Source organism: Botrytis porri (assembly GCF_014898465.1).
Source record: "Botrytis porri strain MUCL 3234 chromosome Unknown BPOR_011, whole genome shotgun sequence".
Lineage (NCBI taxonomy): Eukaryota > Fungi > Ascomycota > Leotiomycetes > Helotiales > Sclerotiniaceae > Botrytis > Botrytis porri.
The window spans coordinates 1,120,701-1,146,526 of record NW_024066085.1 but is presented as its reverse complement, the minus strand read 5'-3'; the positions used below and the strand labels follow the sequence as shown (position 1 = coordinate 1,146,526).

Here is a 25,826-nt window from a genome sequence, read left to right as displayed (position 1 = left end):
AAAAATCACCAGGAAGAATGATTGGGAAGGGTTAAGATGTCGAAAGTCACAAAAAGGCTTTAAAGAGGAAGAGTGAAAGCGGTTCTCCACCAGTTAGAAAACAGTATGAAGCTGGATTATTTGATTGATTGATATTTTTAACTTGGTCTGGACTTTTTCGATAGACGAAAAAAACAGTCTCATGTATGGATGGCATGTATGGCATTTATGGCATGATTTTTGGTAGATGGAGAACTTTGCTTGCCCACATCGCATTGGGCAGTAACTCGAAACGACCACGGAACCTCCCTCTCTCCGCGGGATACGGGATACATTATCGATTTATCATACGGCGTAGGGTAGGGTAGGGTAGGGTAGGGTAGGGTAGGTACTGGAGTAGCATTGTGATGTGAATTACAAAGTACTGAATCTGTTGACATGAAGACACACAGAGTAGATGCCAGCACTGCATAGCATAACACTTCCCTCCATGTTGATGTGATGGTGAGACAATCTCCTTCTTACCAAGTTATCAAAGTTAGCATATCTCGTTCCTTGATACCCAACCTTTCCACCCCTCCAACCCTCCAACCCTCCAACCCTCCAACCCTCCCACGGGGATTTCACCCGTTTCGATCTTCAGGGCTCACACGGTTGTCTACATTCCGAAGCACCGAACGTCCACACCGACCGAAGATTGCAGAAGAATCCGACCCTTTTGCTTTTTGGGTGGGTTTCATGCTTCAATATTGCAAGGCTTTGATGACAGACAGACATACTCACACACATTTACCACACCCCCTTCTCTCGTAATACATACGTACCGGACATACTCCACCTACACCGACTTTTCTTGATCCTGATTCGTCATCATACGGTTTATGGAACCAAGAGGCAATCGAGGAAGGGTTTCTTTGATGGAACGGAAACTGGAAAGTAAGATGGGGAAACGAGTGAGATTATTGGCAATGTTCCATCCGCGTTCCAATTGAAGGTCGAATGAATGTACGGTGCCTGGCCCAGCGTCCCTGATCTTTTGGATGAACCATCACCATGTCATGGACTCATGGTAGTTGAGCCATCGATGAGCAGCCGTTGACGGGTTGACCAGCCATCTCTTTTGTTGATGTCGAAACCATTTTCCATTAGATACCAATAAAGTTTTGATTAAAGCACCTAAGAGTCCTAGAGAGAGAGAGACGGACGTTTACAGCCGCAGTAGACTTATTATTACAAGCACATATCGTACAGGTCAGCTCGAAAGATGATGAGAAGAATATCACGAGTCAAGAGTGAAGATCATTTATTCCCGTTTTTCCCCTCTCTCTGGACCTTCACTGAGTCTATCGCACCCCCACTAATTACGAACTTTTTTTTCCTCTTCTTTCTTTCCTTTCTTTCCAATATCAACCGTCGTGAGTATTATTATTCTTCCGACAGTACCGAGTACTCTGTACAGTAGTAATATTAATAAGTGCTAATAAAGTCCTAGGGAGTAGGTAGTAGGTACTAGGTAGGTACAGATTGCTGTACCCAATACCCAATACCCAATACCCAATCTAACCCCAAAAAGAACCAACCAATTTATTGCTTTGGATTCCTCTCTTCCACGCACCAATGGAAACTAGGATATCAACGGCTCGTCCCTTTGCTCTTGCCTTTGCTCTTGCCTTTGCTCTTGCCTTTGCTCTTGCCTTTGCTCTTGCCTTTGCCTCTTGCCTTTTGCCCTTTGCCTTTTGCCCTTTACCCATGTATTATCCATTTATTATCCATTTACAATATTCATATAAACCAATGAGAGAATTACGAGCTAGATTACTTAGAGCTATGAGGCTATCGCTCCAGGTCACGAATCAATTGAATGAATTCTCCACACCGGTGTGTACAGTTTATACTTCGGGTGAAGGTTGAATCGTGATTGTCAAGGTTGCCGGCCGGGTTGATGAAATTCCCATTCCAGGGCAAAAGAAAAGAGAAGAAGAGAAAAGAAAATATCACAAGTACAATCGCTGTTTTCACCTACACAGTAGCTATACGACAACGGACCTTAGACCTTGACCTTGGCTTTAGACCTCACACTCTTCTCTTACCTCTCTACCTTGCAGCCTTGATGTTGGTTTGGAAAGTATTACCTGAGCAATATAATCCAATCCAATCCCAATCCAATCAAATCCAGTCAAATTCACCCCAATAAAACCGAAATAAAGTAAAACTTGACAAAAAAGAAAAATCCTAGAATATCCCAGAAAATCCCCATTCGCGCTATCCCCAATCCAATTTAGTTCCATTTCTAGCCCAACCCACTAAAGTTACTCATATCTCGAGATCCCCAATCAAAACCTTTCATCTCCCCCTTCCTTTAACATCAACAACGAATCAAACAATCTCAACGCAAAACCACAAACCAAACCGACCCATTTTCATTTTCATCGTTGTTACCCCAAGACTCACACCTACGCAACGATACCAATCAGACGTATTCGAGTATTTCTCGAGTCCCTTTTTCACGATAACGAATCATTTTACCTCAATTCGACTCTCTGCACAATCTGTTTTTCCATCCATACAGATGGTCGCATCGCATCGCAACTGTACACAAAAATAACCTTAACAATCGACACAACATAGAGGTTGATTAAAGAAAGAAGCACAGTCAATCCAATCCAACCCAATCCAATCCAGTCCAATTACGCTCGTGCTTTTTCCCTCCCGTTATTATTCACTCGGTTTACCGACGTGAATGGGTATTGGAATTGGAATTGGAAGATCAATTTCTACCTTATCTAATTGGTATTTGCCCAGCCATCTTTGTTTACCCATACTAGACGCGCTCAATTCCCCAGGGAAAGCAAGCAAAGAAGAGAGACGCCAATAACGTGCCAGATACCTTGTATCAAACATCGTGGGATATTTAGAAAAAGAGGGGTGGTGACAAGCCAAAGCAGAACACTGCCAATCATCCATCGTCTTCGTCCACCAGCAATATCATCGCCATAGCCCTATCAACAACTCCAAAGACCTCGACGCCAAAACAATTGGCCCTAGCACCGATCCCGTGATTAATTCTACCTGCGGGAAGGATTAACCTGAGCTTGCCATTGAATTGATCTGAATCGATTCCAAGTCGCGTATTGGAAGGTGAGTTCCTTTCCTAGTCAAACAATTTGATACTTCAAATTTCATATCCACCGTCTAAAAGTTGTTTACCCTCGGCTTCTGCTCTTGATTTGTACTCATTGTCGCGGCTGCGTGTCACGCTAGCATCAAAGCTATGGGTACACAATAAAAGCTAAAGCTTGATGAGTACTTGATCACACGAAGCAAAGCAAAGTGGGAAACTACTTATACTATATACATATACGAAACTTCTACGATAACCAACTAACATTCGTTTTGTCTACTTTTTTTTTTAGCCAGTCAACTTGAAGAGTCACACAACAAATATACACATTCACACCCACACCCACACCCACACACCATAGATCGATCTATACCAGGATTCCATTATTACAAATCCACGTATTAATTCACTTCACTACTGTACTTGCTTGGTTTATTGAACCGACCCGACCCGAACGGTAACATCACAATACAGTTCATTCACTTCCGAGCACTCGACTATCCAACCCAGTTTAAGCTCATCCCAGCCCCCCCCCTTCCCATCAAAACTGATTAACCTTACCAATCATTGAGCCAAAATCATCAGGTACAGTACCCCTCAAAATCATCACAGCCGCACTGCTCTACTCCATGTCAAAGCTCCTTTATCGCACCGTGCAAGGAAGAAAAGCTCTTCTTTGCATTATTGATACATAATACGTACAACTTATTACTTACTTACACATACACTTATTAGGTACATCAAGGGTCCAACGCACAACACAAACCACCAGTTTGTTACTTGATTTGATTTTTTCAAGTCCAAGTACGTCACGTCACCTAATTTAGAATAATATTCCTAATTATTATTCAATTATTCCCGGTAAAGCTAAAGAAAGCTCATACACAAGGTAAGCGTAGCTTTTGCATGACCTCCACATGCATTGCCAGCGCATCACTGGTCAAAGGCAAAAAAAAAAAATCACTACATTGGGTCCCCAAAACCCTTCCCCTCTCCATTATTCCAATCATCCCTCTCATTCCGAAGCTTGATTCAATCTTGACCATTCATCATAACTAATTCGTTTGGTTGGATAGTGATACATTGCAAAAAGTCAATATTTACTGGAGAAAGCTTCAGTACTCTACAAGTGGCTCGCGAAATAGCTAGATACCACAAAAGGTTGTTCAACGTTTATCTTGAATAACTTCAACCCGATATTCTCACGTGGGGTAACCAACTTTCGAGCCTAATACGCCGCACGCCTCACTCGAGCGCCTTTCGTTTACATCAGCTTGCATATGCTGTGCTGCAGTCAATTGCGGTGTACACCTACCATATTGCTTGCCAGCACATCCACGCATACCAAGTCGACGGTTGACGACCAGGCTTAGGCACTAGCTCAGTGACAGCCACCTGGAACCTTTGCGACAGCATTGCCAACGCGTTAATCCGAGTCATCGAATTTTCGGATTTTCATCATAATACTCAACTCCAATTCATAACGTACTCGGTGAACTCGGTAGCACTTCTTTCGTCGCTTTCTACACCTATCAAGAACTATACCTTATTGCCTCGACGCGCCCCAAGCTTCACGCAACCGCGACTTGGACAATTGAGATCTCCACTTCTTTACAAAATTCTCTTACGGGATCAAAACTGTACAAATGATGGAGTACGCGCATTATTCGCAACCGCCGCAAGGCCAGCATAATCATACGCAGGCGCATATTCAAGGTGGATATCCAAATTCTGGACAGCATCCAAACTCCGGAGCTCCAATTACTTCACCATCTCAACAACAACCAGTCCATTCGCAACATGCCGTTCAACAATCTCCAATTCTTTCTTCGCAATCGCAGCAAGGAGGTCCCAATGCGGGACACATGCAGCAGCACACGCTGGGATATCAACCAGCATACGTACCGCAGATGAACTTGCAATATGGAAACAATCCGATGAATACCCAGGCAGCAGCGATGGCAGCTACCAATGCCGCAGTTGGTGGTAACTACCCTTATAGTATGCCGGACTCAAGCTTGCCGCAAACATCGCCAAGAATTGGTGCCGGTATAAATGTGAAGAAGGAAAGAGTACCGCGGTCACCAACACAGGCTGCCATTAACAACCAAGTTGCTCAAAACCGACGTATGAGTGTACAACAAGTTGGCAGTCCTGCTGTACCTAATGCGCAACCTCTCATGAATCATGGGCCTCGGTCATCAATTTCAGGACCTCCTATGCCGGCACCTCCACCACACCCTCAATCTCCCGAACTCGTTTCAGGAGCAGTTGAAGAGTCGCCTTTATATGTCAATGCAAAACAATTTCATCGTATTTTGAAGAGACGTGTTGCGAGACAAAGATTAGAGGAGGCACTTCGACTGACTTCAAAGGGTAGAAAGCCATATTTACACGAGAGCAGACATAATCATGCAATGCGAAGACCCAGAGGTCCTGGTGGTCGATTCTTGACTGCAGATGAAGTTGCAGAAATTGAGAGAACAAAGGGTGATGGTGGAGATGAAAATGACAAACCATTAGAAACCCCGGCTAAGAGTGTCTCTAGTGTGAGTGCCAGTTCGGGAACTAAGCGAAAGGCCGACTCTGACAATCACACTCCTACTAAGAAACCTAAATTAGTCGCTGCAGCTAGAAGCAGTGCTGAGGAAGATGATGAAGATGAAGATGATGCAGAAGATGATGGATGAATTTGAGATTTAATATCTTTCATAACATTCATCATTTCATCTACAGCTCCAATTGTTTATTTATGATATCACGACAGCGATTGTTCATTGACCTGCTATTGTGTTCGTAACACTTCATTACTTCATTTTAGCGATTTTAAGGGTCTGGTTTTTTTTTCACGTGTGGGACATTTCTTTTCTTTTTTTTTTTTTTTTTTTTTTTTTTTGGATATGAACAGGTTTTTCATGTCACAATGTGAGGATGTGCCGGCTGGCAGGAGTTTTCTCACAGATTTTCAGTTCGAATCTCTCGGGTGGCTTTTACATTTGGTGGGATGGATGGAATGGAAGGGATTCATTGGGAGGAAAGGAATATCATATGAGGGTGTGGTAGGATGGATATCAGACTAAAGTATGACACAATTGCGATGAGGGGAAGAATTCAGATAAAATATGAGGGACTAGGGGAAGGACTGCATATGGACGGTTTCTCTTGAGAAAATGTGGCTACACGGGACATTCGCTTCTCTTTTACATTTTACATTTTTGATTCCCAATTTTATGAACGTACAGTACAGTGGAGCTTCCCTTTTAAACTTCAACCTTGCAAGAGACCCAAAAACCAGCGAAATGTTACTTGTTTTTTTTTTAACCAATTTCTACCAATGTTCTATTTTTCTTGTAATTTTTTGACAATGGGCGCTTTTTGATATGTCACTATGTTACTTATGGTGTGGTGATGGTGTTGATGTGTATGTTGAGCTGAGTGGGGAACTGTGTGAAGGTACCTATCTTCAGTTGTTCTTTTTAAGATGTTTATATTGAATTTGAATTTGATTAATGGTTAGGCTATGATAAGCTCTGCTATGCACTTGCATTTCGATCATTCATTCTGTGCTGTTTTGTTTTGTGTTGTGCTGTGTGAAATTGTGGTTGCTGGATTTTTTGGTATTTGGAGGTGTTGATGAGGTTGTGATGCGGTGAGATGGGGAGGTAGTGAGATACCTCTTTTTTTTTGTGATGGTGACGGGGGGTTTCTTTGTGTTTTCGGGGTTCTGGGGTTTGATGGTGAGATGGTGAGGTGTGTAAGGTGTGAAGAGATGGGTGGAGAAATGATGGGTGGGAACGTGGAGGGAATATTGTTTAGAGAAGAGGGGGGAATGAGGAATTAGTGAGGATAAGTCAATCGCGGTGGATTGGAGGTTAGAATGGAAGTTGGAGTGGAAGTTGAAATGGGATTGAAAGCAAGAGGGTGGTGGGTGAGAGGTAGAGGGAGGGCTTACTCTCCCGCATCTATCTCGCATCTATTTTTGGATTCGGATCTGAGATGTACTTCAGATCTAAGATCTAAGATAGGATAGGAGCAGGAGGGAAAACTCACTAGACCTCAAGGTCTTCATCGCGAGTAGATGCCGATGTGGATATGGATATGTATGCGGAGAAGTAGGAAAGAGATGATATAGAATGAGATGAGATGAAATGAAATGACAAGATATATAAAAGAGATACCTATCTAGCTATGAATGGAGTTTTGATATGTGATATGTGATATGTGATATATTATATATTATATAGTCTTGGATACTAGGTAGGTAGGTAGGTCGTTTAAGAGTGAACGGATGGATGAATGGATGGAGAATTGATTGAGTGAGCGATTGATTTATCTGGGGTTTCTTTGCGAATGTAAATGTAGATATAGATATACATACATGTTTGTGTATATATTGAAGCTATTCACACTTACGCATACTTGCTTATACTTTATTCATATTCTTTTCTCCACATTGAATACCAAGCATCAAACTTCAAACTTCATCAAGCTACTCGCTACACGCTATGAAGTAACAAATATACCAAGTCGTTAATAAATCCTTATATCAAATCAAATCAATCTGATCTGATCTGATCTCAACTCAACTCAACTCATCGAATCTCACCTCATCTCATCTCATCTAGGTAATCTATACAATTATCACATCCTATAGATCGATCTATCTACCTACCTAGGTATCTATCTTCCATCCACGATTGTAATTTAGTTTAGTTGGATTCAAACATCAGTGCGCTGCATGGTCTCATTTATTCATTCACTCCTTCATTCATCTCAGCTTGGAAACCTCTTTCCTCTCCTCTCCTTTCCTCTTCCTCCCCAAAAGAACCAAAAAATGAGAATAAAAATTCCTAATCGCAAGTAATATATTATGATCTTTCATCAACACCTCCCAATTACCATACCCATCCATCCATAATGATATTATAAAATTCCACCATTCTAGCATCTTACCATTCCAGCATCTTCATCTCCGTCTTCATCTCTGTCTTCATCCTCTCAGTTCAGTTCAGTTCAGTCCACTTTAATTCCGTTCAGTCCAACCACGATCCAGCAACTTAACAATATGAATAAATCTCAAGCTCTTCTCCCAGAACCAAGCTAAGGATAGAGGGAGTCAGAGTTATCTCACTCTCCCTACAATAACAGAATTCACGACATCGCCGAATGGGTCCATGCGGACGCGAATATCGAGATATTGGGTTACTGCTGGGGTTGTGACGTCGAAATCCTGGTTTTTTTGTGGTTAGCTATTCGTTCGTTTGTATCTTCTTTTCTTCAGATTGAGATCATATCTTATATCCCACAACACCAAAGAATCCACCCAAAACATCAAACAAAAAACAAAACAAAAAAAAAACATACACAATAAAGCACACTCCTCAACCCCCACGCCCCCCTCATAACCAACAAACTCCCCTTCCTCATCATCCCCACCACATTTCGCAAAATACACTCTTTATCCTCCTGGGTACCTCCCACTAATGCTGCTAACCATACGATCTCATAACTCGAGAGATCGAGATCATTAGATCCAGCTAATGAGGTGAGAAATTTCATTCCGGTGGATGGAAGTCCACCGAGTGATTTGCACAGAGCTTGAGCTTGGGTGTTGGCGACGGGGTTACTGTCGATATTGGTGATGGTGGTGGGATATTGTGGCATGGGGGAAATAGATGGAATAGATGAAGGAGGTGTGATGTTGTATGTCATGTGGTTTGAGGAGAGTGCAGATAAGATGCAGAGACTGGTGAGTGGCATTGGACCCGAGCCGATAAAAGCGATGTTAGTGGATGGGGAGAGAGTAAAGCCAGTTGAGGTAATAGCGGCGAGTTCGAAACGTGTTAGGTGTTCGTAGTTTTTGTCGTAGGGGAAGGTGGACAGGATACGATGGGCTGAGCGCTGTTAGTTGTAGGGCATTTGAGTTAGGAGATACATGAGACTTGCCATCCTCATGAGTTTCAGTGCTAGAAATGGCTTCTGCCCAGTACGACTCCATGCATGCTTCGGCGGTCGCACAGATTTCTCGGAGCATAGGTAAAATGCTAGAGACTCGTGGGTCGTTAAGTACCTACATATCTATTAGTCGAAAGTTGCCATTCGAGCTGGAGTTACAAAACTAACCAAATTTGAAATCAAGCCAGGAACAACAGTGATACAAGTTCCCACAAGTTCTGAAAACAAACCGTTGGTTACAGGCGAAGGACTAAGATCGGTGAGTTGGGATAGCTGTGTATAGAGAGAGAGGATTTTCTGGGTGTAGACTTCGGCTTGTGGATTTGGGACACCTTCGATGACCTCTTTTGTTTCGACAACGAGACTAAAGGAGGTGCTGCTGCATTTTGAGGACGAGGGTGTTTTGGTTTTCCGGTAGATTGAGCGGACGGAGGATAGTAGGGAACAGATGGAAAATTTGTCCATGATCGAATATTCCAGGCTTTTCCGGAAACTATTACTTGTGCGTAAGATTCGGAGCTGGAAGATAAATGCGAGATTAGAATGTGAAAAATCAAACGTTTATTACGGTGCCAAGTATGAAAGGAGGGGTGCCAAAATTCTAGAGAGGATGAGGAGACCTCGTGGAGGTACGGGGTAGCTATCAACTCCAATGTTATTCGTTGACTGATAAATTTGTATGTAATATGAAACAGTCGAATATAGATCCATGGATTGGATATCCATATACCTGTGGACGAAGGTATTGGAGTGTTGTCCATATGATATACATATACTATATGAGGGATCAAATCTGGATCGAAGGTGGTGATTATGAGATATTGCAAGATTACATTACCATAGATTTCTTTGCGTAGTCTATCTTGGACAATGTCTTTGCAAAGCCTCTTATCTCACGTCTTGAAATCGAAAGAAGACCAAAAATAATATGAACTCTTAGAAATTGATGTGCAGAAGATCCATAGAATTTTTGGTTGTACTCTTAAATAGCCATCAAGGTGTTTTCCAGGCTCCATTTACATGTTTAACCGGGTAAGGCGACCAATCCAAAGCGTCGAATTGTTAAGAGTATGGTAGTAAACCCACTTGATGTGCCACTGTGCCACTGAATAACTGGGAAGATATGTGAATCAATTGAATTAGAAGATTTTTCATGTGAATGTGATCCTTCTATTTGTAGATTTATATGGAGTGAATAAACAAGAAGGGGGGAATGATCGTCCGGCCCACGCCAGAAGCTGATGGATTTTCCATGTAGCAAAGCTATGTACGATATCCTTGTATTGTTTCATTCAAGAGGAAGGTATGATAAGTTCCAGAACTTGGGAGATCTTCGTTGTGATAAAGGCAGGTGCTCTCTTGAAGGGAATTTTCGAAACTCAGGGTAGCATCATGATTATTGAGATACTCAAGCAAAGAGTGTCAACAACCAATGCCTTAAATACACATCAGACTTCTTGTGTATACTATAGAGCAAGTAATATGAGACGAAAGCACAAGTGAATATTGCGTTTCCAGCACTGGTGGTGGACGGTATTGCTGGCATGGACACTTGACCCTGAGAAAAACGTTCGGCATTCCACAATTAGAAAAGCTCTTCAGTGAGAGGCAATCAAGGGAATATTGGATAGTCGTCGTGTAAGTTATCTTCCCCATTAGATGTGAGCATCCGGGTCATAATTTCATAGTTGCTAGACCTTGCTTTAAGACATTCCTTCGTCGATACAATTCTTCTTCTCTGACATCATGTCAGCTACTTTGTACTAGTATAGATTTGTTCGAGTCAGCGTGAGGAAGTTATTGGGAGCTTGTTGTCTCTCGTCTTGGTCGCCATTTCCCGACAAACTGTCGAAATAAAGAAAACGGAATGTTTCATGCCGATAAAACAGACTGATCGGTACTAGCCAGCGCGAGCACTCTTCACCTTGAGAACCTTCGGATCAATCGATGTAGTGGAGAAAGCAAAGTTTCACAGCAGGATTGGCACCTCACTATTGCTTTCAATGCCCATCCCTCATTGAATCCCCTAGCTGAGCCTCTCGGACGTTATGAAAGCCAGAGGTAGTATAAATAGTAGCTTGTAGAGCTAAGAAGCCATAGCTACCTACGCGCATGATTAGTCTCGTGTATTGTAATATAAGAGGAACGACTGGCTACATGGATATCTCGAAGTCAGCATATCCTTGGATGCCATAACACGCAAGCAAAAGAGATAGCGGATGTGAGTTCAGCGAATAACGTCTCATGTTCTGGAATCTGTTATAGTGATTCTGTTGCTATGAAGCTTTACAGACATTGTAAGCATGACCAGGCGGGCATATGGATTGCGATTGCATTGCGGCGACAACCTCTTAGGTGAAATCATTAACAGGTGAGTGGCCCAAGCACACCACACATTAAATCATTGCTCGGCGAGTTTTGGGATCTTTCGGTAAAGCGAAATGTTGTATTGTGAAGAGGGAGATATTATATCGGCCTAGTGTTGTTTTGGAGACTTAAGCTTGCACAAAAGGGCGATCCAAATGGCAGACATTTGATGTGTAAAGCTAGTGTCAACATTTCCCAAGGACTCGTCATTCCACCTTTATAAATAGCTGAAGAAGGCAGCAGGATGGAACCTCTGGTAGTTTGGATAGGTAATCCTTTACCTCTGTTGCCAGTCTTGTTTCAGTTAGGAAAGATGGCCAGTGGAAATCAGTCTATTCGAATCTAGGTACCGAATCTGCCTTATTAATAACCTGCAAGAGTTTCGCAAGGCTTTCGAATCACCGACAACGGTGATAGTTCCACATCAAAGCGCAGTCCGAATTCCGCATCGATGCCTTGCTTTCCCTTCTTTCCTTCAGATCATAGAGATCCAATATCAACTACCGTCCATTCATTGGCGTACAACAGGGGAAAGGCCAAACTGGACCGAGGAAACATTCCATGACTACCAACGGATTTGATCCACGGTTGGGGGTTTAAGTCGAACTGTCAAAGTAAATATAGATATTTCGCGCGCCGTAGTATTTCAAAATACTACTAAGTTACTCTACTGCGTCCATGAGCCACCATTTTCAAGCCCAGCTTGCCAAAAGCATAGGATTGCGGCCATATACATAGAAAGTAATTTCATTTCAATGTATCAAGACCGAGTATAGACTGACTGAAAGCACCGGAAAGTACTAGAACTACGACACCAAATGAGCAGTAAATGCCAGGAACGACTCTGGGGCTACAGAAATACAAGAACTGTCTTGGACTGGACATTGGAAGCCAACTTTTCTTACATGATTTGACTTGAGTTTGATCATGTCCTTCTAGGTGAATCGAGTCATAAATCTTTTGGTGTTAGAATGAATGTTTGACATCACAAACAGAAACAAAAAATATCTTGCATTGGACATTGAAAGTCGAATCCTACTTTACTTTTTCAAGCTGGATTGACTTCACTGCCTGTATACATGAATGACCGATAGATCACGTGTAGCATAAGGCTAACCTCACTAAAAGCTTTGGCTAATCATACTGCCTATTTCTACTCTAGCTTGGCTTATATAAGCACTCGGGGTCTCTACGATTCCCCCATCCAAAAAGTTAAGCCTTGTCTGTAGAAATCATAGAAATATCAAAAGAAGTACAAATCAACCAGGACGAAGAACGTTTTTAATATTTACGACATCACGAGACCTTTCATTTCGAAACTTTCTATCATTCGAAGCCCTCATTGTCTCTCAACTATTGACTAAATAGTTGATTTAATTTTACCAAAACATCCATACTTTCTCAGCCTTTTCTCGGGAACCTTGAATTCAAGACGCGAACTACTTTTGGGAAGCACGCCGGTTCTGTTTGCACATAATACTGGTACTTTTCCAGCCTGAGGACAAATTTTATTGTGATTGATCTTATTTCCTCGCGCTGCATGAGGTAATTCCCGCAAGAGGCTTGCGCCAATGCGAATTTCGCTGCTATTGCAGCTATGGCTTCCAATAATATAGAGGTCCTCGTTCAGAGGTTGAGCTCTGCAGACACTGGTATGTCTCTGAATCACTGGACTTTTCTTGACATCAAAGCACTGTGCATATTTTGCTACGCAGTTTTGGACATTGTCATGCTAACTATAATGCGACAGATCTCAAACTCAAGGTCGATGCTGCTGTTCAATTGCGCGATGGCCTCGAGCATTACATCACCGGTCCCATATATCCGGCATTCTTGAGGAAGCTCATGCCAATTTTTATAAATTGCTTGAAGGGTCCTCCTGTATTTATTAGCACTAACTTGGAGCAGGTAGGCATCTCAATAACGAAACGTGTGACGCAATGCTCACCTGGAATTTTAGAAACTTCGATGTTGCGTCCTGGAGATACTTCATCGTCTACCAACGAACCCCCCGGAATCATTCGAGCCATATGCGGTGGAAGTGGTGGATCTTTTGATGAGTTTAGTCCGAATAGATAACGAGGAAAATGCTACGCTATGTGTCAAGACTATCATGGACATCATGCGAAGTCAGACCAAGGTTTTGCAAGACAAAGTTCAGACATTCCTCGGCCTCATCCAAGATTTGTTCGACCAGATGGATTCGGTTGTTCGTGACCAACTCGATAATGTAGCTACTGGATCTAACCCCTCTGGTGTCCCGTCTACACCTGGAAGTTCGCAGACCTTTCAGAATTCCCCTCGGCCTGGCTCGCCTGTTACCACTGGAGACATTGGTCAAGATCCACAACAGCAGACGCGCAAGCTGCTGAAAGGCATGCAGTCATTCAAAGTTCTTGCTGAATGTCCCATCATTGTCGTATCGATATTCCAGGTTTATCGAAATTCCGTGCCTCAGAATGTCAAATTATTTATACCGCTCATCAAAAGCGTGCTATTACTCCAAGCCAAACCACAGGAGCAAGCTCATATTGAAGCAGCGAAAAGAGGTACAATATTCACAGGTGTTAGTCCGGATATCAAGAATCGAGCGGCTTTTGGTGAATTCATTACAGCGCAGGTAAAGACTATGAGTTTCCTAGCATATCTTTTGAGAGTCTATTCGCAACAGCTTACAGATTTCCTTCCTACGCTACCGGACATAGTAGTAAGACTATTGAGGGACTGCCCCCGAGAAAAATCTGGAGCTCGAAAGGAGTTACTGGTAGCGATCAGACATATAATCAACTTCAATTTCAGAAAGATCTTTCTCAGAGTAATAGACCAACTCCTTGATGAAGGGACGCTTATCGGCGATGGCTTGACTGTGTATGAAACGATGCGACCCCTGGCCTACAGCATGTTAGCCGACCTAATTCATCATGTTCGAGACGCATTGGAACCCGGTCAGATTCGGAAAACAGTTGAAGTTTATACTCGGAACCTACAAGATAGTTTTCCTGGGACAAGCTTTCAAACTATGAGCGCAAAGTTATTGCTCAATATGGCTGAATGTATTGCAAAAATGCCTAGCAAGACAGACGCTCGTCACTATCTAATAATGATACTTAATGCCATTGGAGATAAGTTTGCAGCCATGAATCGCCAGTACACCAATGCAGTCAAGCTCTCGAAGCACTATTCCCAGCACACAATTGATGCTGCCCCCGAAAATTATCTAGCCGATAAGGATAATCCACCAGACTGGGACGAGATTGACATTTTCTCGGCAATGCCTATCAAGACTTCGAATCCCCGCGACAGGGGCGCAGATCCAGTAGCCGACAATAAATTTCTGTTCAAAAATCTTATGAATGGCCTGAAGAACACATTCTACCAATTGAAAGCCTGCAACGGAGGCTCGCCAATCGAGCTATCAAATGCTCCTCCGCATTGGGCAGAGGTGTCACACGGATTCTCAGCGGAAGAAGTTCAGGTCATCATAAAACTTTTCCGAGAAGGAGCTTACGTATTTCGATATTACGAGATTGAGAAGCCTGCGACAGAATCGCAATACTCGTCGCCTGTTGAATTCATGGCAAATCATTATATGGTATCTAGCAGCAAGGAGGAAAAGGATCTCCTGGAAACTTTTGCCACAGTTTTCCATTGTATAGATCCGGCCACATTCCACGAAGTGTTTCATGAAGAAATTCCCAAGCTTTACGAAATGATATTTGAACATACGGCTCTTCTCCATGTTCCTCAATTCTTCCTCGCTAGTGAGGCAACTTCGCCAAGCTTTGCCGGAATGTTGTTACGATTCCTTATGGACCGCATTGATCAAGTTGGTACCGCTGATGTCAAAAAGTCATCAATTCTTCTTCGACTCTTTAAGCTAGCTTTCATGGCCGTGACTCTCTTCGCGAATCAGAACGAGCAGGTTCTGTTGCCACACGTTGTTAACATTGTAACAAAGTCTATCGAGCTTTCGACAACTGCCGAGGAGCCTTTGAACTATTTCTTGCTATTGAGATCACTTTTCAGAAGCATTGGAGGAGGAAAGTTCGAACATCTTTACAAACAAATTTTACCTCTGTTGGAGATGCTATTAGAAGTCCTCAATAATTTACTTATGGCCGCTCGCAAACCAGCAGATCGGGACCTTTATGTAGAACTTTGTTTAACAGTACCGGCACGATTGAGCAACCTTTTGCCTCATCTTAGCTACTTGATGCGACCTCTAGTAGTGGCTCTACGCGCAGGTTCTGATCTCGTTGGTCAAGGTTTGCGAACACTGGAACTATGCGTGGACAATCTTACGGCAGATTACCTAGACCCAATAATGGCGCCAGTGATTGATGAACTGATGACTGCACTATTTGACCATCTTCGACCAAATCCATACAGCCATTTCCATGCACATACCACCATGCGTATACTTGGAAAATTGGGAGGTCGCAATAGAAAATTTATGACTGGTGCCCCCAATCTTAATTTCCAGCAGTTTGCGGATGATATCGCGACCTTCGACTTAAAGTTGATCGGCTCCAAGAAGGAGAAAGCTTTTCCTGTCGAGATAGGAATTGACCTTGCAATCGGGAAATTGATGGAAGTTCCGAAGGGCGCTGCTGCTAAAAAGTCAGATCCTTATTACAAGAAGCAAGCGCTTGCTATGGTCAAAGCTCAGCTCAAGTTGCGACTGGGTGCAGATAATCTCCCGGAGGACTTCCCTCGTCTCGTGAGACTCCAGGCACAAGACCTTCTTTCCAAAAAATCAGATGCAGATCTATCACTTTTCGAAACACCTGTCAGAGATCGGTCTGAAACCAAGAAGTCGCAACAAGATGTCATGCTGAAGAAACTTTTGAAGGCTTGCATATTCGCAGTATCCCTTCCAGACTTCTCGGCAGAGGCTACTGCTCTATTGTCCAACATTTGTAAACACGTTACGATTATCGAAGTCGCTAGATCATTAGGTGATATGAAAGTGAGAATGAAACCATTTGATGTCAATGCAGGAGAAGGCCCTCCTTGCATCGACAGCAAAGTTCTGGGAGATGCCATTGTCGAATCTCTCGCTTCCGATTTGCCTGCTGTGCGTGATGCTGCCAAGTTTGCTGCCCAAGAGGTTTACGATTCGACGTCGACCATCTTTGGGTCCAATCGCTTTATTTACAGATTGTCTTTTTTCAGCCATTTAAGTAATGTATTTTGTCACAGCTGTTATCAAGAAGAGTGGTTCACCAAAACCGGTGGTAGTTTGGGTATTAATCTCATGCTAACAAAATTCGATCTTGGTGATAGCTGGATGTTGGAAAAGCAAGTTGAGTATACTAAAGCTCTCATGCATGTTGTCAAAGATATGCCCCCTGATCTCCCAGCGAAAACTCGAATTGCTGCCCAGGATACACTAGAACTCCTTCTGAAGCGATGCGCCGGCAAATCTTCTAAAGCTGATCTTCAACCCTCGTCACAGCCTGGACAACCTTCACGACCATCTAAGCTACTTCAACTGTGCAACTTTTTTAATGCTGAGGTGTACCACATGAATGGTCATGTTCGTGAAACCGCGAGAAAATCTCTCGAGATTATCGCGAAGGAGATTGGGGTTGAAGTGTACGAGCTACTTGCCCACCAGCAGGATCGAATCTTGGCTCCTATTTATAACAAACCTCTCAGAGCTTTGCCATTTGCAACCCAAATTGGATATATCGATGCCGTCAATTATTATATGAGTCTGAAGAATGACTTCCTTGCCTTTGATGACACTTTGAACAGACTGCTTATGGAGTGTCTAGCGTTAGCTGATGCACCAGATGAGTCGCTAGCGCCCAAGCCCACCGAATATCGAACACATGAGCATATTGTCACTCTCAGAGTCTCTTGCATAAAGACCCTGACAACTGCCATGGGGTTCGATGAGTTCCAAAAAGGCCCCGCAAGTCCTACTCGAACCAGGATTGTCAGTGTATTCTTCAAATGCCTCTATTCTAACTCCAAGTCAACTATTGAGGCAGCCAATGATGCGTTGAGAGTCGTCTTATCCCATTCAAACAAGCTTCCCAAGGACCTCCTTCAAAACGGCCTGCGACCGGTATTGGCCAATCTTCAAGATCCTAAGCGGTTAACCACTCATGGTCTCGATGGGCTAGCACGATTGCTTCAACTTCTGACAACATATTTCAAGGTTGAGATTGGTGCCCGCCTGTTGGAACACATTAGAATTCTCGCAGACCCAAACTCTTTTCAACGTATTTCGTTCACTCTCGTAGAGCAAAACGAGCAGATGAAGATTATTGCAGCTGTATTCAACATTTTTCATCTCTTGCCTCCTGCAGCCGAGCAATTTAAGGAGAAACTTATCGAGACAGTTTTGGAATTGGAAGAAAAACTTCGTAGGACACGCCATAGTCCTTTCAGAGAACCACTATACAAATACATCAATCGGTATCCTAAAGAGGTATGGGCCATGCTTCTCAGTAAGATCGAGGACCAAAAGTATGGGAGGTTTTTGGCGCAAGTTTTGGGTCATCCCGATAGTGCACCGCTACGAGCAGTCGTAGTTCGCAATATAGATTCTTTGATAAAGAGCTGCGGAGATATGGGTGCAGAAAACAGAGAAACTCGATATGCAGCCGTCATTAATGCTATCAATGTCATGCACTCCATCTGTAACTTCAAGGGAACCGAACTTTGGATGGATAAAAAGGAGAACTTGATGTGGTTCAGGCTAGTTGGCAAGAACCTTGAGCAGCATCTACGCACTAATACTCTTCCACAAAATCTTCGACTGGCAGCAGAACAAGCAGGACAGCAACTTATGATTATCTTCACAAAATTCCTGGAATACAATCCTCGTGACCTAGATTCATTCTTCAATCTAATCGAGTCCGTAACAGCTGAAGATTTTAAGCCTAACCAGCCAATCTTCGATTTCATTTACAAGTCTATAGTTTGCAGCGAATCGATCGACTACCGCAAAGCTATTGTCCTGCGAAGTCTGGAGATCTACATCAGTAAAGCTGCGACCCAGAGAAACAAGACGTTCCTCCTGCACAATCTTGTCAATCCAATCATCGCCATGGACATCATGCGCAACTTTCAGCAGCCATTATCGGCCAAGAGTCCCCGTCTCATAGACAGGACGATTATCGAATCGATACATACCAAAGTTTGGAAGGTCGGGCTGCCAGATCCAAGTGATGATCTCACACAGCCAGGAATCGATCATACTCGAATGGAATTGTTGCAATTGACAGCCATGCTCGTGAAGTATAATCATTCCATCCTTCAAGAAGCCAGGAAAGACATCATTAAGTTTGGTTGGGGCTACATCCGGCTCGAGGATGTCATCAACAAGCATGCGGCATATGTTGTTATCGGATATTTTATTGCACACTACGAAACACCTGCCAAGATTGTTCAGCAAGTGTACTTTTCTCTTCTCAAAACGAATCAAAATGAAGGACGGGCTTTGGTCACTCAAGCCTTGGAATTGATTGCGCCAGTCCTACCCAAGCGTTGCAATGCTGTACCTGGAGATCGCAACCCTGTATGGGCCGCCGCCCCGCGCCGCATACTTGCGGAGGAAGGCAACAATGTGCAACAGATGACAAGCATTTTTAATTTCCTTGTGAAACATGCAGATCTCTTTTACGAATCTCGTGACAAGTTTATCAATCTCATAATTGGCTCTTTGCGAAAAATTGCGCTACCGCAAACAAATCCAAATCCATCTAACGAGAGCAAAAAGTTGGCACTGCATTTGATGTCATTGATATGGCAATGGGAAGAGCGCCGGGTCCAGGGGAAGTCTGCTTCTCCAGAAAGGTCTTTGTCTGAATCTCCAAATACAAAGAAAAGAAAGCTCGACAGTCTCAATGAAGCTCAGACTTCGTCTCCGTCACCATCCAGACCTGGGGTTAGCTCTGCGAATGATAAGCCAGAGTATCAGATACCCTCTGTGATGCGTGCAAAGATGATCAAGTATCTTGTCGAATTCATTGCCTCGCTCAACGAACGTTACCCTCTACCATCTGCCCGAAGCCGAGATACAACAACGTCTCACGGACCTGCACAACCAACTCCTTCTGTGGAAATCTGCAAGAAATCTTTGGCTTTACTTTGGAATCTTTTACAGCCCCAGTACTGGGGTGATCTTGACATCGATCTTTTCCCAAATGTTACGAAAGAAGTCCTCGCAAGTGATAAAGCGACAGCTGCCCTTGCAAACGAACGCCCTGATAAGGACAAGCCGGACGATAAATTTATCACAAATATTGTGAATACACTGCAAGTTGTTAGGATTGTTGTCAACGTAAAGCCTGTCAAGTGGATCCTCGAGAAAGTACCAGAAATCCAACATATTCTAGAGAAGGCACTGAAATCTGATAACCCGGAGATTCAAGATTGCTTGCACGCTGGCAATGAGAAAGTTGACGATGGGCGAAAATTGAGTCCTCTGCTCAAACGCATTTTAGATGCAGTTCCCGATGATACTCCAATGGAAGATGCAGACGCAGAGTCAGAACCGGAAGCCTCAACTTCTGAGATCATAACTTTCCTATCCGCTATAGCCACAGAGACGCTCCAGGCTAATAACTACATATCTGGTCTCAACATTCTCTGGACTTTAGCGCAGAGAAAGGCATCGGAAATGGATCAACACATTCAGCAAGTCATGAAAGCTTTGCAGCAGAAATTGGCACGTGAGCATGTAGGCCATTACCAAGCATTAACGGGCCAAGGTGCGATTCCTGCCGCGATGCGACCTGGCGAGGTTGAACCTGTTGGTCTCATGACACCGTATGATCTGGAGATTCAAACTGGACTTACTCTCAAAGCCATTGACATAATATCATTACGCATGGATACTCTTGCTGACAATCGTCGTCCATTCCTGAGCGTCCTCGCAACTTTGGTGGAAAAGTCTCTGAGTAATCCATTATGTCTCAAAATTTTGGATATGGTAGAAGGCTGGGTCTTCAAGTCAGATGGCTCCTGGCCTACTTTGAAAGAGAAGACTGCTGTGCTGCATAAAATGTTGACTTTTGAGCAGCGCACGGATCAGACGTTGTTGATGAAGTTCTTGGAACTCGTCATCCGCATCTATGAAGATCCGAAAATTACGCGCACCGAGCTGACAGTTCGCATGGAGCATGCCTTTTTGATCGGTACAAGAGCACAAGACGTAGATATGCGAAATCGATTCATGGCTATATTTGACAGAAGTCAGTCCAAGACGGCAAGTACAAGGCTCAATTATGTCATCATTGGACAGAACTGGGATACTCTTGCAGATTCTTATTGGCTAGCGCAAGCTTCTCAATTGCTTTTAGGTGCTGTGGATTTTAATCATTCCATCCACTTGCATTCAGATGACTTCAAGGTGATGCCTGCTTCAGTACTTTACGAGACTTATGCTAAAGACAATCGAACTCCTACTTTGCCACAAGACAATAGATTTGACAGTCTCATGGCATCTCACAGACGCTTTGTTGCGGAACTAGGGGATGTCAAAGTACGAGATATTATTGAGCCTCTGAGCCAACTTCAGCATCTTGATCCAAACATGGCTCACGAGATATGGGTAGCTTTATTCCCAATATACTGGATTGCCACGCCAAAAGATGAACGAAGCGAACTGGAACGAGGCATGGTGACTCTACTCACGAGAGACTATCACTCGCGTCAAATCGATCGACGTCCCAATGTGGTGCAATCTCTCCTGGAAGGTGCAGCTAAAGCATGGCCCGAGTGTAAATTACCACCCCACGTACTCAAGTTCCTGGCAAAGACCTATGACGCTTGGTACACAGCCCTCGTACAACTTGAAAAAGCTGCCATCAAGCCTGAGATTGAAAGCGAATTGGTTCGGGAAAGCAATCTCGATGCCCTTGTAGAACTTTATTCTGGGCTCCAGGAAGATGATCTTTTCTATGGAACTTGGCGCCGCCGCTGTGCATATGTCGAGACTAATGCTGCACTCTCATACGAACAGAATGGAATGTGGGATAAAGCTCAAACTATGTATGAACATGCTCAGATTAAGGCACGAACAGGGGCACTTCCCTTTTCACAAGGAGAGTACATACTGTGGGAAGACCACTGGGTTTTATGTGCCCAAAAACTTCAGCAATGGGAAGTTCTTCAAGATTTTGCGAAGCACGAGAATTTCCCAGACTTGCTTCTTGAGAGTCATTGGAGACAATTTGACATATGGCAAGAGGCTGAGAGTCGTGAATCACTAGACAACATCATCAAAGGTGTGATGGATGCGCCAACGCCAAGGAGAACATTCTTTCAGGGTTTCATGTCTTTGCTCAAGCTACACAAGAAGACTGAAACGCAAGCAGATTTCAACAAAGTCTGCGACGAAGCTATCCAACTTTCAATCCGCAAATGGCACCAATTGCCCAAACGCATAACCAACGCTCACATTCCACTACTTCAAAATTTCCAACAGCTTGTGGAATTACACGATGCTAGTGTTATATGTCAAAGCTTATCGCAGACTACCGCTGCAAACTTGGATGTCAAATCGGGTGAACTGAAGCTTTTATTGGGAACTTGGCGCGATCGACTACCAAATGTCTGGGATGATATCACAGCTTGGCAGGATCTTGTCACATGGAGGCAGCATATTTTTGCTCTAATCAACTCAACCTACTTGAACCTTCTTCCTCAGCAAGCTCCAAATGCCAATGGTGCATCCTTTGCCTATAGAGGTTACCATGAAACTGCCTGGATCATCAATAGATTTGCACATGTAGCCCGCAAGCATAATCTACCTGAAGTTTGCATCAACCAACTAAGTCGGATCTACACTTTACCAAACATAGAGATTCAGGAAGCTTTCCTCAAGCTCCGAGAGCAAGCAAAGTGTCACTACCAGAACCCTAACGAGTTGAACAATGGTTTGGATGTCATCAATAACACCAATCTCAATTACTTTGGTCCTACACAAAAGGCCGAATTCTACACGTTGAAGGGCATGTTCCAGGAAAAGCTCGGGTTACGCGATGAAGCATCTGAGGCTTATGGAATGGCATTGTTTTTTGAGATCAAGCTTCCAAAGGCCTGGGCTGAATGGGGATATTTCAATGATCGCTTGTTCAAAGCAAATCTGACTGACTACACGTTCGCCAGAAATGCCCTAAGTTGTTACCTGGAAGCAGCCGGGTTGTTTAAGAATGCGAAGTCTAGAAAACTCCTCACAAGAATCCTCTGGTTATTGAGTCTTGATGATGCTGAAGGTACACTCTCGAAACAATTTGACGAGTACAAAGGGGAAACACCGGTTTGGTATTGGATCACATTCATCCCTCAACTTCTCACAGGTTTGGGGCACAAAGAAGCTGCCAAGGCACATCTTATTCTGTCTAAAATTGCAAAACAGTACCCTCAGGCGTTGTTCTTCCAGCTCAGAACAAATCGTGAAGATATGCTTGCTATCAAGAAAACGCAGGAAATGAAGGAGGCTAAGAATAAGAGAGCCCAGACTCAAGCCCAAACCCAAGCATCGAACGGTACCTCTAACCTCAAAACGGAAATCACCAACGGCGCAAGATCTGAAATTGCCTCCGCATCACGGCCTGGGACTGCAAGTGCCGAGGCTGCTCCTTCTATCAAAGCAGAGCCTGGAGAAACGAACGGAAATGCTGCCAGTACAAACGGCGCTCCTGTCAACGGAGCACCTGCTAATGGCGCGGCGAGTGCTTCACAAGATGCCACAACATCCCAGGCACCTCAAAAGAGACCTCCTTGGGAGTACACCGAAGAACTGTTAGGAACTTTGAAAACAGCGTTTCCATTATTGGCACTTTCTATGGAAGCAATGGTTGATTCTATTCAGAAGAACTTCAAATGCCCACCTGACGAGGATGCATACAGATTGATAGTAGCCTTGCTCAATGACGGGCTTTCTTATGTTAGTCGTACTCCATCGTCGTATGCTAAGGACACAAGACTGCCGCCAGCGACAGAAGCAAACATCACTCGCTTTGCAGAGACTATTCTCCCTCCTCACATTAGAACCTCGTTTGAACAGGATTTCGTTAGACACAAACCTACAATGTTCGAATATATTCACAAGCTTAGGATATGGAGAGATAAGTTTGAAGAGAAACTGGATCGTCGCACCCTGACGATGCCGCTTGAAGGGTACAACTCTTATCTTATTGATTTCCGTTTCCAAAAACTCGATGAGATAGAAGTCCCAGGGCAATATCTTCTCCACAAAGACAAAAACCAAGACTTCGTTCGCATTGAACGATTCATGCCTGATGTGGATCTCGTGCGTGCAATTGGGGTCTGCCATCGTCGTATTAGGATTCGTGGTCATGATGGAAGTCTGCAACCCTTTGCTATACAGCATCCTGCGGCACGACATTGTAGACGAGAGGAACGCATTTTGCAGTTGTTCAGACATTTCAATGGTAGCTTAAGCAAGCGAAAGGAAAGCAGAAGACGTAATCTGAACTTCCATCTACCTTTGATGATTCCTCTTGCACCCCATATCAGAATGGTGCAAGACGACCCAACCTATATCTCATTACAGGGAGTGTACGATGATCACTGCAGGAGAAATGGAGTTACTAAAGACGCGCCAATTGTGTTCAATATGGAAAAGCAAAAACTCTTATTCGACCAGAAAGTAAGTTTCACGGGGGACGGTACTTCTCAAGTTTCTGTAACTGACTTTGCCAAGCAAAAGACAACCATTGAACAATCCGCCACTGCTAAACTCGAGACTTTTGCTGCTATTCAAGAACGATATGTTGGCCCATCACTTGTTCTTGGATATTTTACGAAAACCTACCCATCGTTCTCCGAATTCTGGTTGTTCCGACGACAATTCTCTTATCAATATGCAGCTCTTACATTTATGACATATATCCTACATATGCATAATCGTTATCCTCACAAAATCACAATTTCACGTGCCACAGGAAACATTTGGGGATCTGAATTGATGTCGTGTATGGCAGCAGGCAAAGCACTTTTCCACAACCCCGAGCCTGTGCCATTCCGCCTCACTCCCAACATTCAGACCCTTATGGGACCATTGGCTACTGAGGGTATTTACAGTTGTGCCATTATGGCTATTGCACGATGCCTCACTGAGCCTGAGTTTGAACTCGAACAGCAACTCTGTCTTTTCGTACGCGACGAAATGATATTCTGGTTCACGAGCAGCCATAGAACTATAACCAAAGATACTGATCTAAGGGACGCTGTTCAGATAAATAGTGATATGATCGTTAAGAGAGCATTGAGCATAGCTAAGTCGCCAGAAGGTGCGTTACCTGCTAACCAGACGGTCATTGATTTGATTGCCAAGGCAGTCAATCCTATGAACCTTGCGCAATGTGACGCTCTGTGGATGCCATATCTATGATCTTAAGGGTCGGGATTTTGAGATTTGAACACGAAAGGGAAGGAGGGGAGACTGGAGGGTGGTTCTGTGTATTTTCTCAAACGTTTTAGGCGTTATTGGCTGGTGTGTAGGAATAGAAGCTTGCTTGACTAGTGAGCATGGGAAAATCGGATGGCTGACTTACGGTTGATTTAAATTTCGGCGTTCATCTTGGGGGAGATGCTAGCGACTTAACGGGAGGCATAAAAGTGAGCACAGTAAGAATAGTATGGATTTAGATAAGGGTGGCATGATATAATAATCAGAAGAGTGTTTTTGATATTTTCGGCGAGGAAATGCCCATGTAGATAGTATTTTCGTAGCCTTTGCCATGAATATAGTTACGCTTATTAAAAGCGACGAGGAGTCTATTTTACCTTCGGTGATAGCCACGTTTCACCCACTCACTATCGAAGCACGACGCATACATTCCACGTGAGCAGCCATTGAAGGCAGGGTCGCCTTTTAAGGCTTTAGACAATCTTCCATTGCTGCTGAGTAACGTCGTCTCAAGATATGTGATAAAGTTATACCACATCAAGTCGCATATATTTAGCTTTTCTTCTTTCTCCTTACCATTCTTTTGCAAGAAAAACGCACATCACATCATAAACTTCAATATCAGATTTTATCAATGTATTTGTATTCCGTCTTCATTTATCCATCTCATCTAGAAAGGTATTCAACCGAACCAATCACATCCAAATCTTTCCTAATCCAATTAAGAGACTCATTGTCATCTCATGGAAGGTTGAGTTTACCAACACCTCATGAACCATCCACGCAAGCTATGCATATACACCCATAAATTCCCATCGTTTTGCTCCATAACTCCCAAGTACTGATATTTTAAATATTCCTTATGACCCCTTATCTATCGTCCTGGCATCTTTAGGAGTTATACCCCTTCGCGCAGACTTTGTTGTTTTTGTTATACAAACTGTTTCATCGTGTTTAATTTTTATTTTTTGCCCTTTCATTGTACACATAAAAATATGCAAAGGT

The 25,826-nt window shown here is 43.5% G+C and overlaps 3 protein-coding genes across 3 annotated transcripts; 2 read left to right on the top strand and 1 right to left on the bottom strand.

The window, feature by feature from the left end:
- Positions 1-4,746: 4,746 nt before the first annotated feature.
- Positions 4,747-5,790, top strand: EAF01_008370 (uncharacterized protein; the record flags this gene model as incomplete). Its single annotated transcript, XM_038916626.1, has 1 exon — positions 4,747-5,790. One exon carries the CDS (start codon positions 4,747-4,749, stop codon positions 5,788-5,790), a length of 1,044 nt encoding a protein of 347 aa, XP_038767988.1.
- Positions 5,791-7,445: 1,655 nt separating this feature from the next.
- On the bottom strand, positions 7,446-9,520 carry EAF01_008369 (uncharacterized protein; the record flags this gene model as incomplete). The annotated part of the gene is made up of 4 exons (XM_038916625.1): positions 7,446-8,330; positions 8,465-9,001; positions 9,036-9,170; positions 9,224-9,520. The coding sequence occupies 4 exons, from the start codon at positions 9,518-9,520 to the stop codon at positions 8,223-8,225; spliced, it is 1,077 nt and encodes a 358-aa protein (XP_038767987.1). The 3' UTR covers positions 7,446-8,222.
- A 3,499-nt stretch (positions 9,521-13,019) lies between these two features.
- Positions 13,020-24,803, top strand: EAF01_008368 (uncharacterized protein; the record flags this gene model as incomplete). Its single annotated transcript, XM_038916624.1, has 4 exons — positions 13,020-13,074; positions 13,173-13,330; positions 13,383-24,059; positions 24,114-24,803. 4 exons carry the CDS (start codon positions 13,020-13,022, stop codon positions 24,801-24,803), a joined length of 11,580 nt encoding a protein of 3,859 aa, XP_038767986.1.
- Between the last annotated feature and the right edge of the window lie 1,023 nt (positions 24,804-25,826).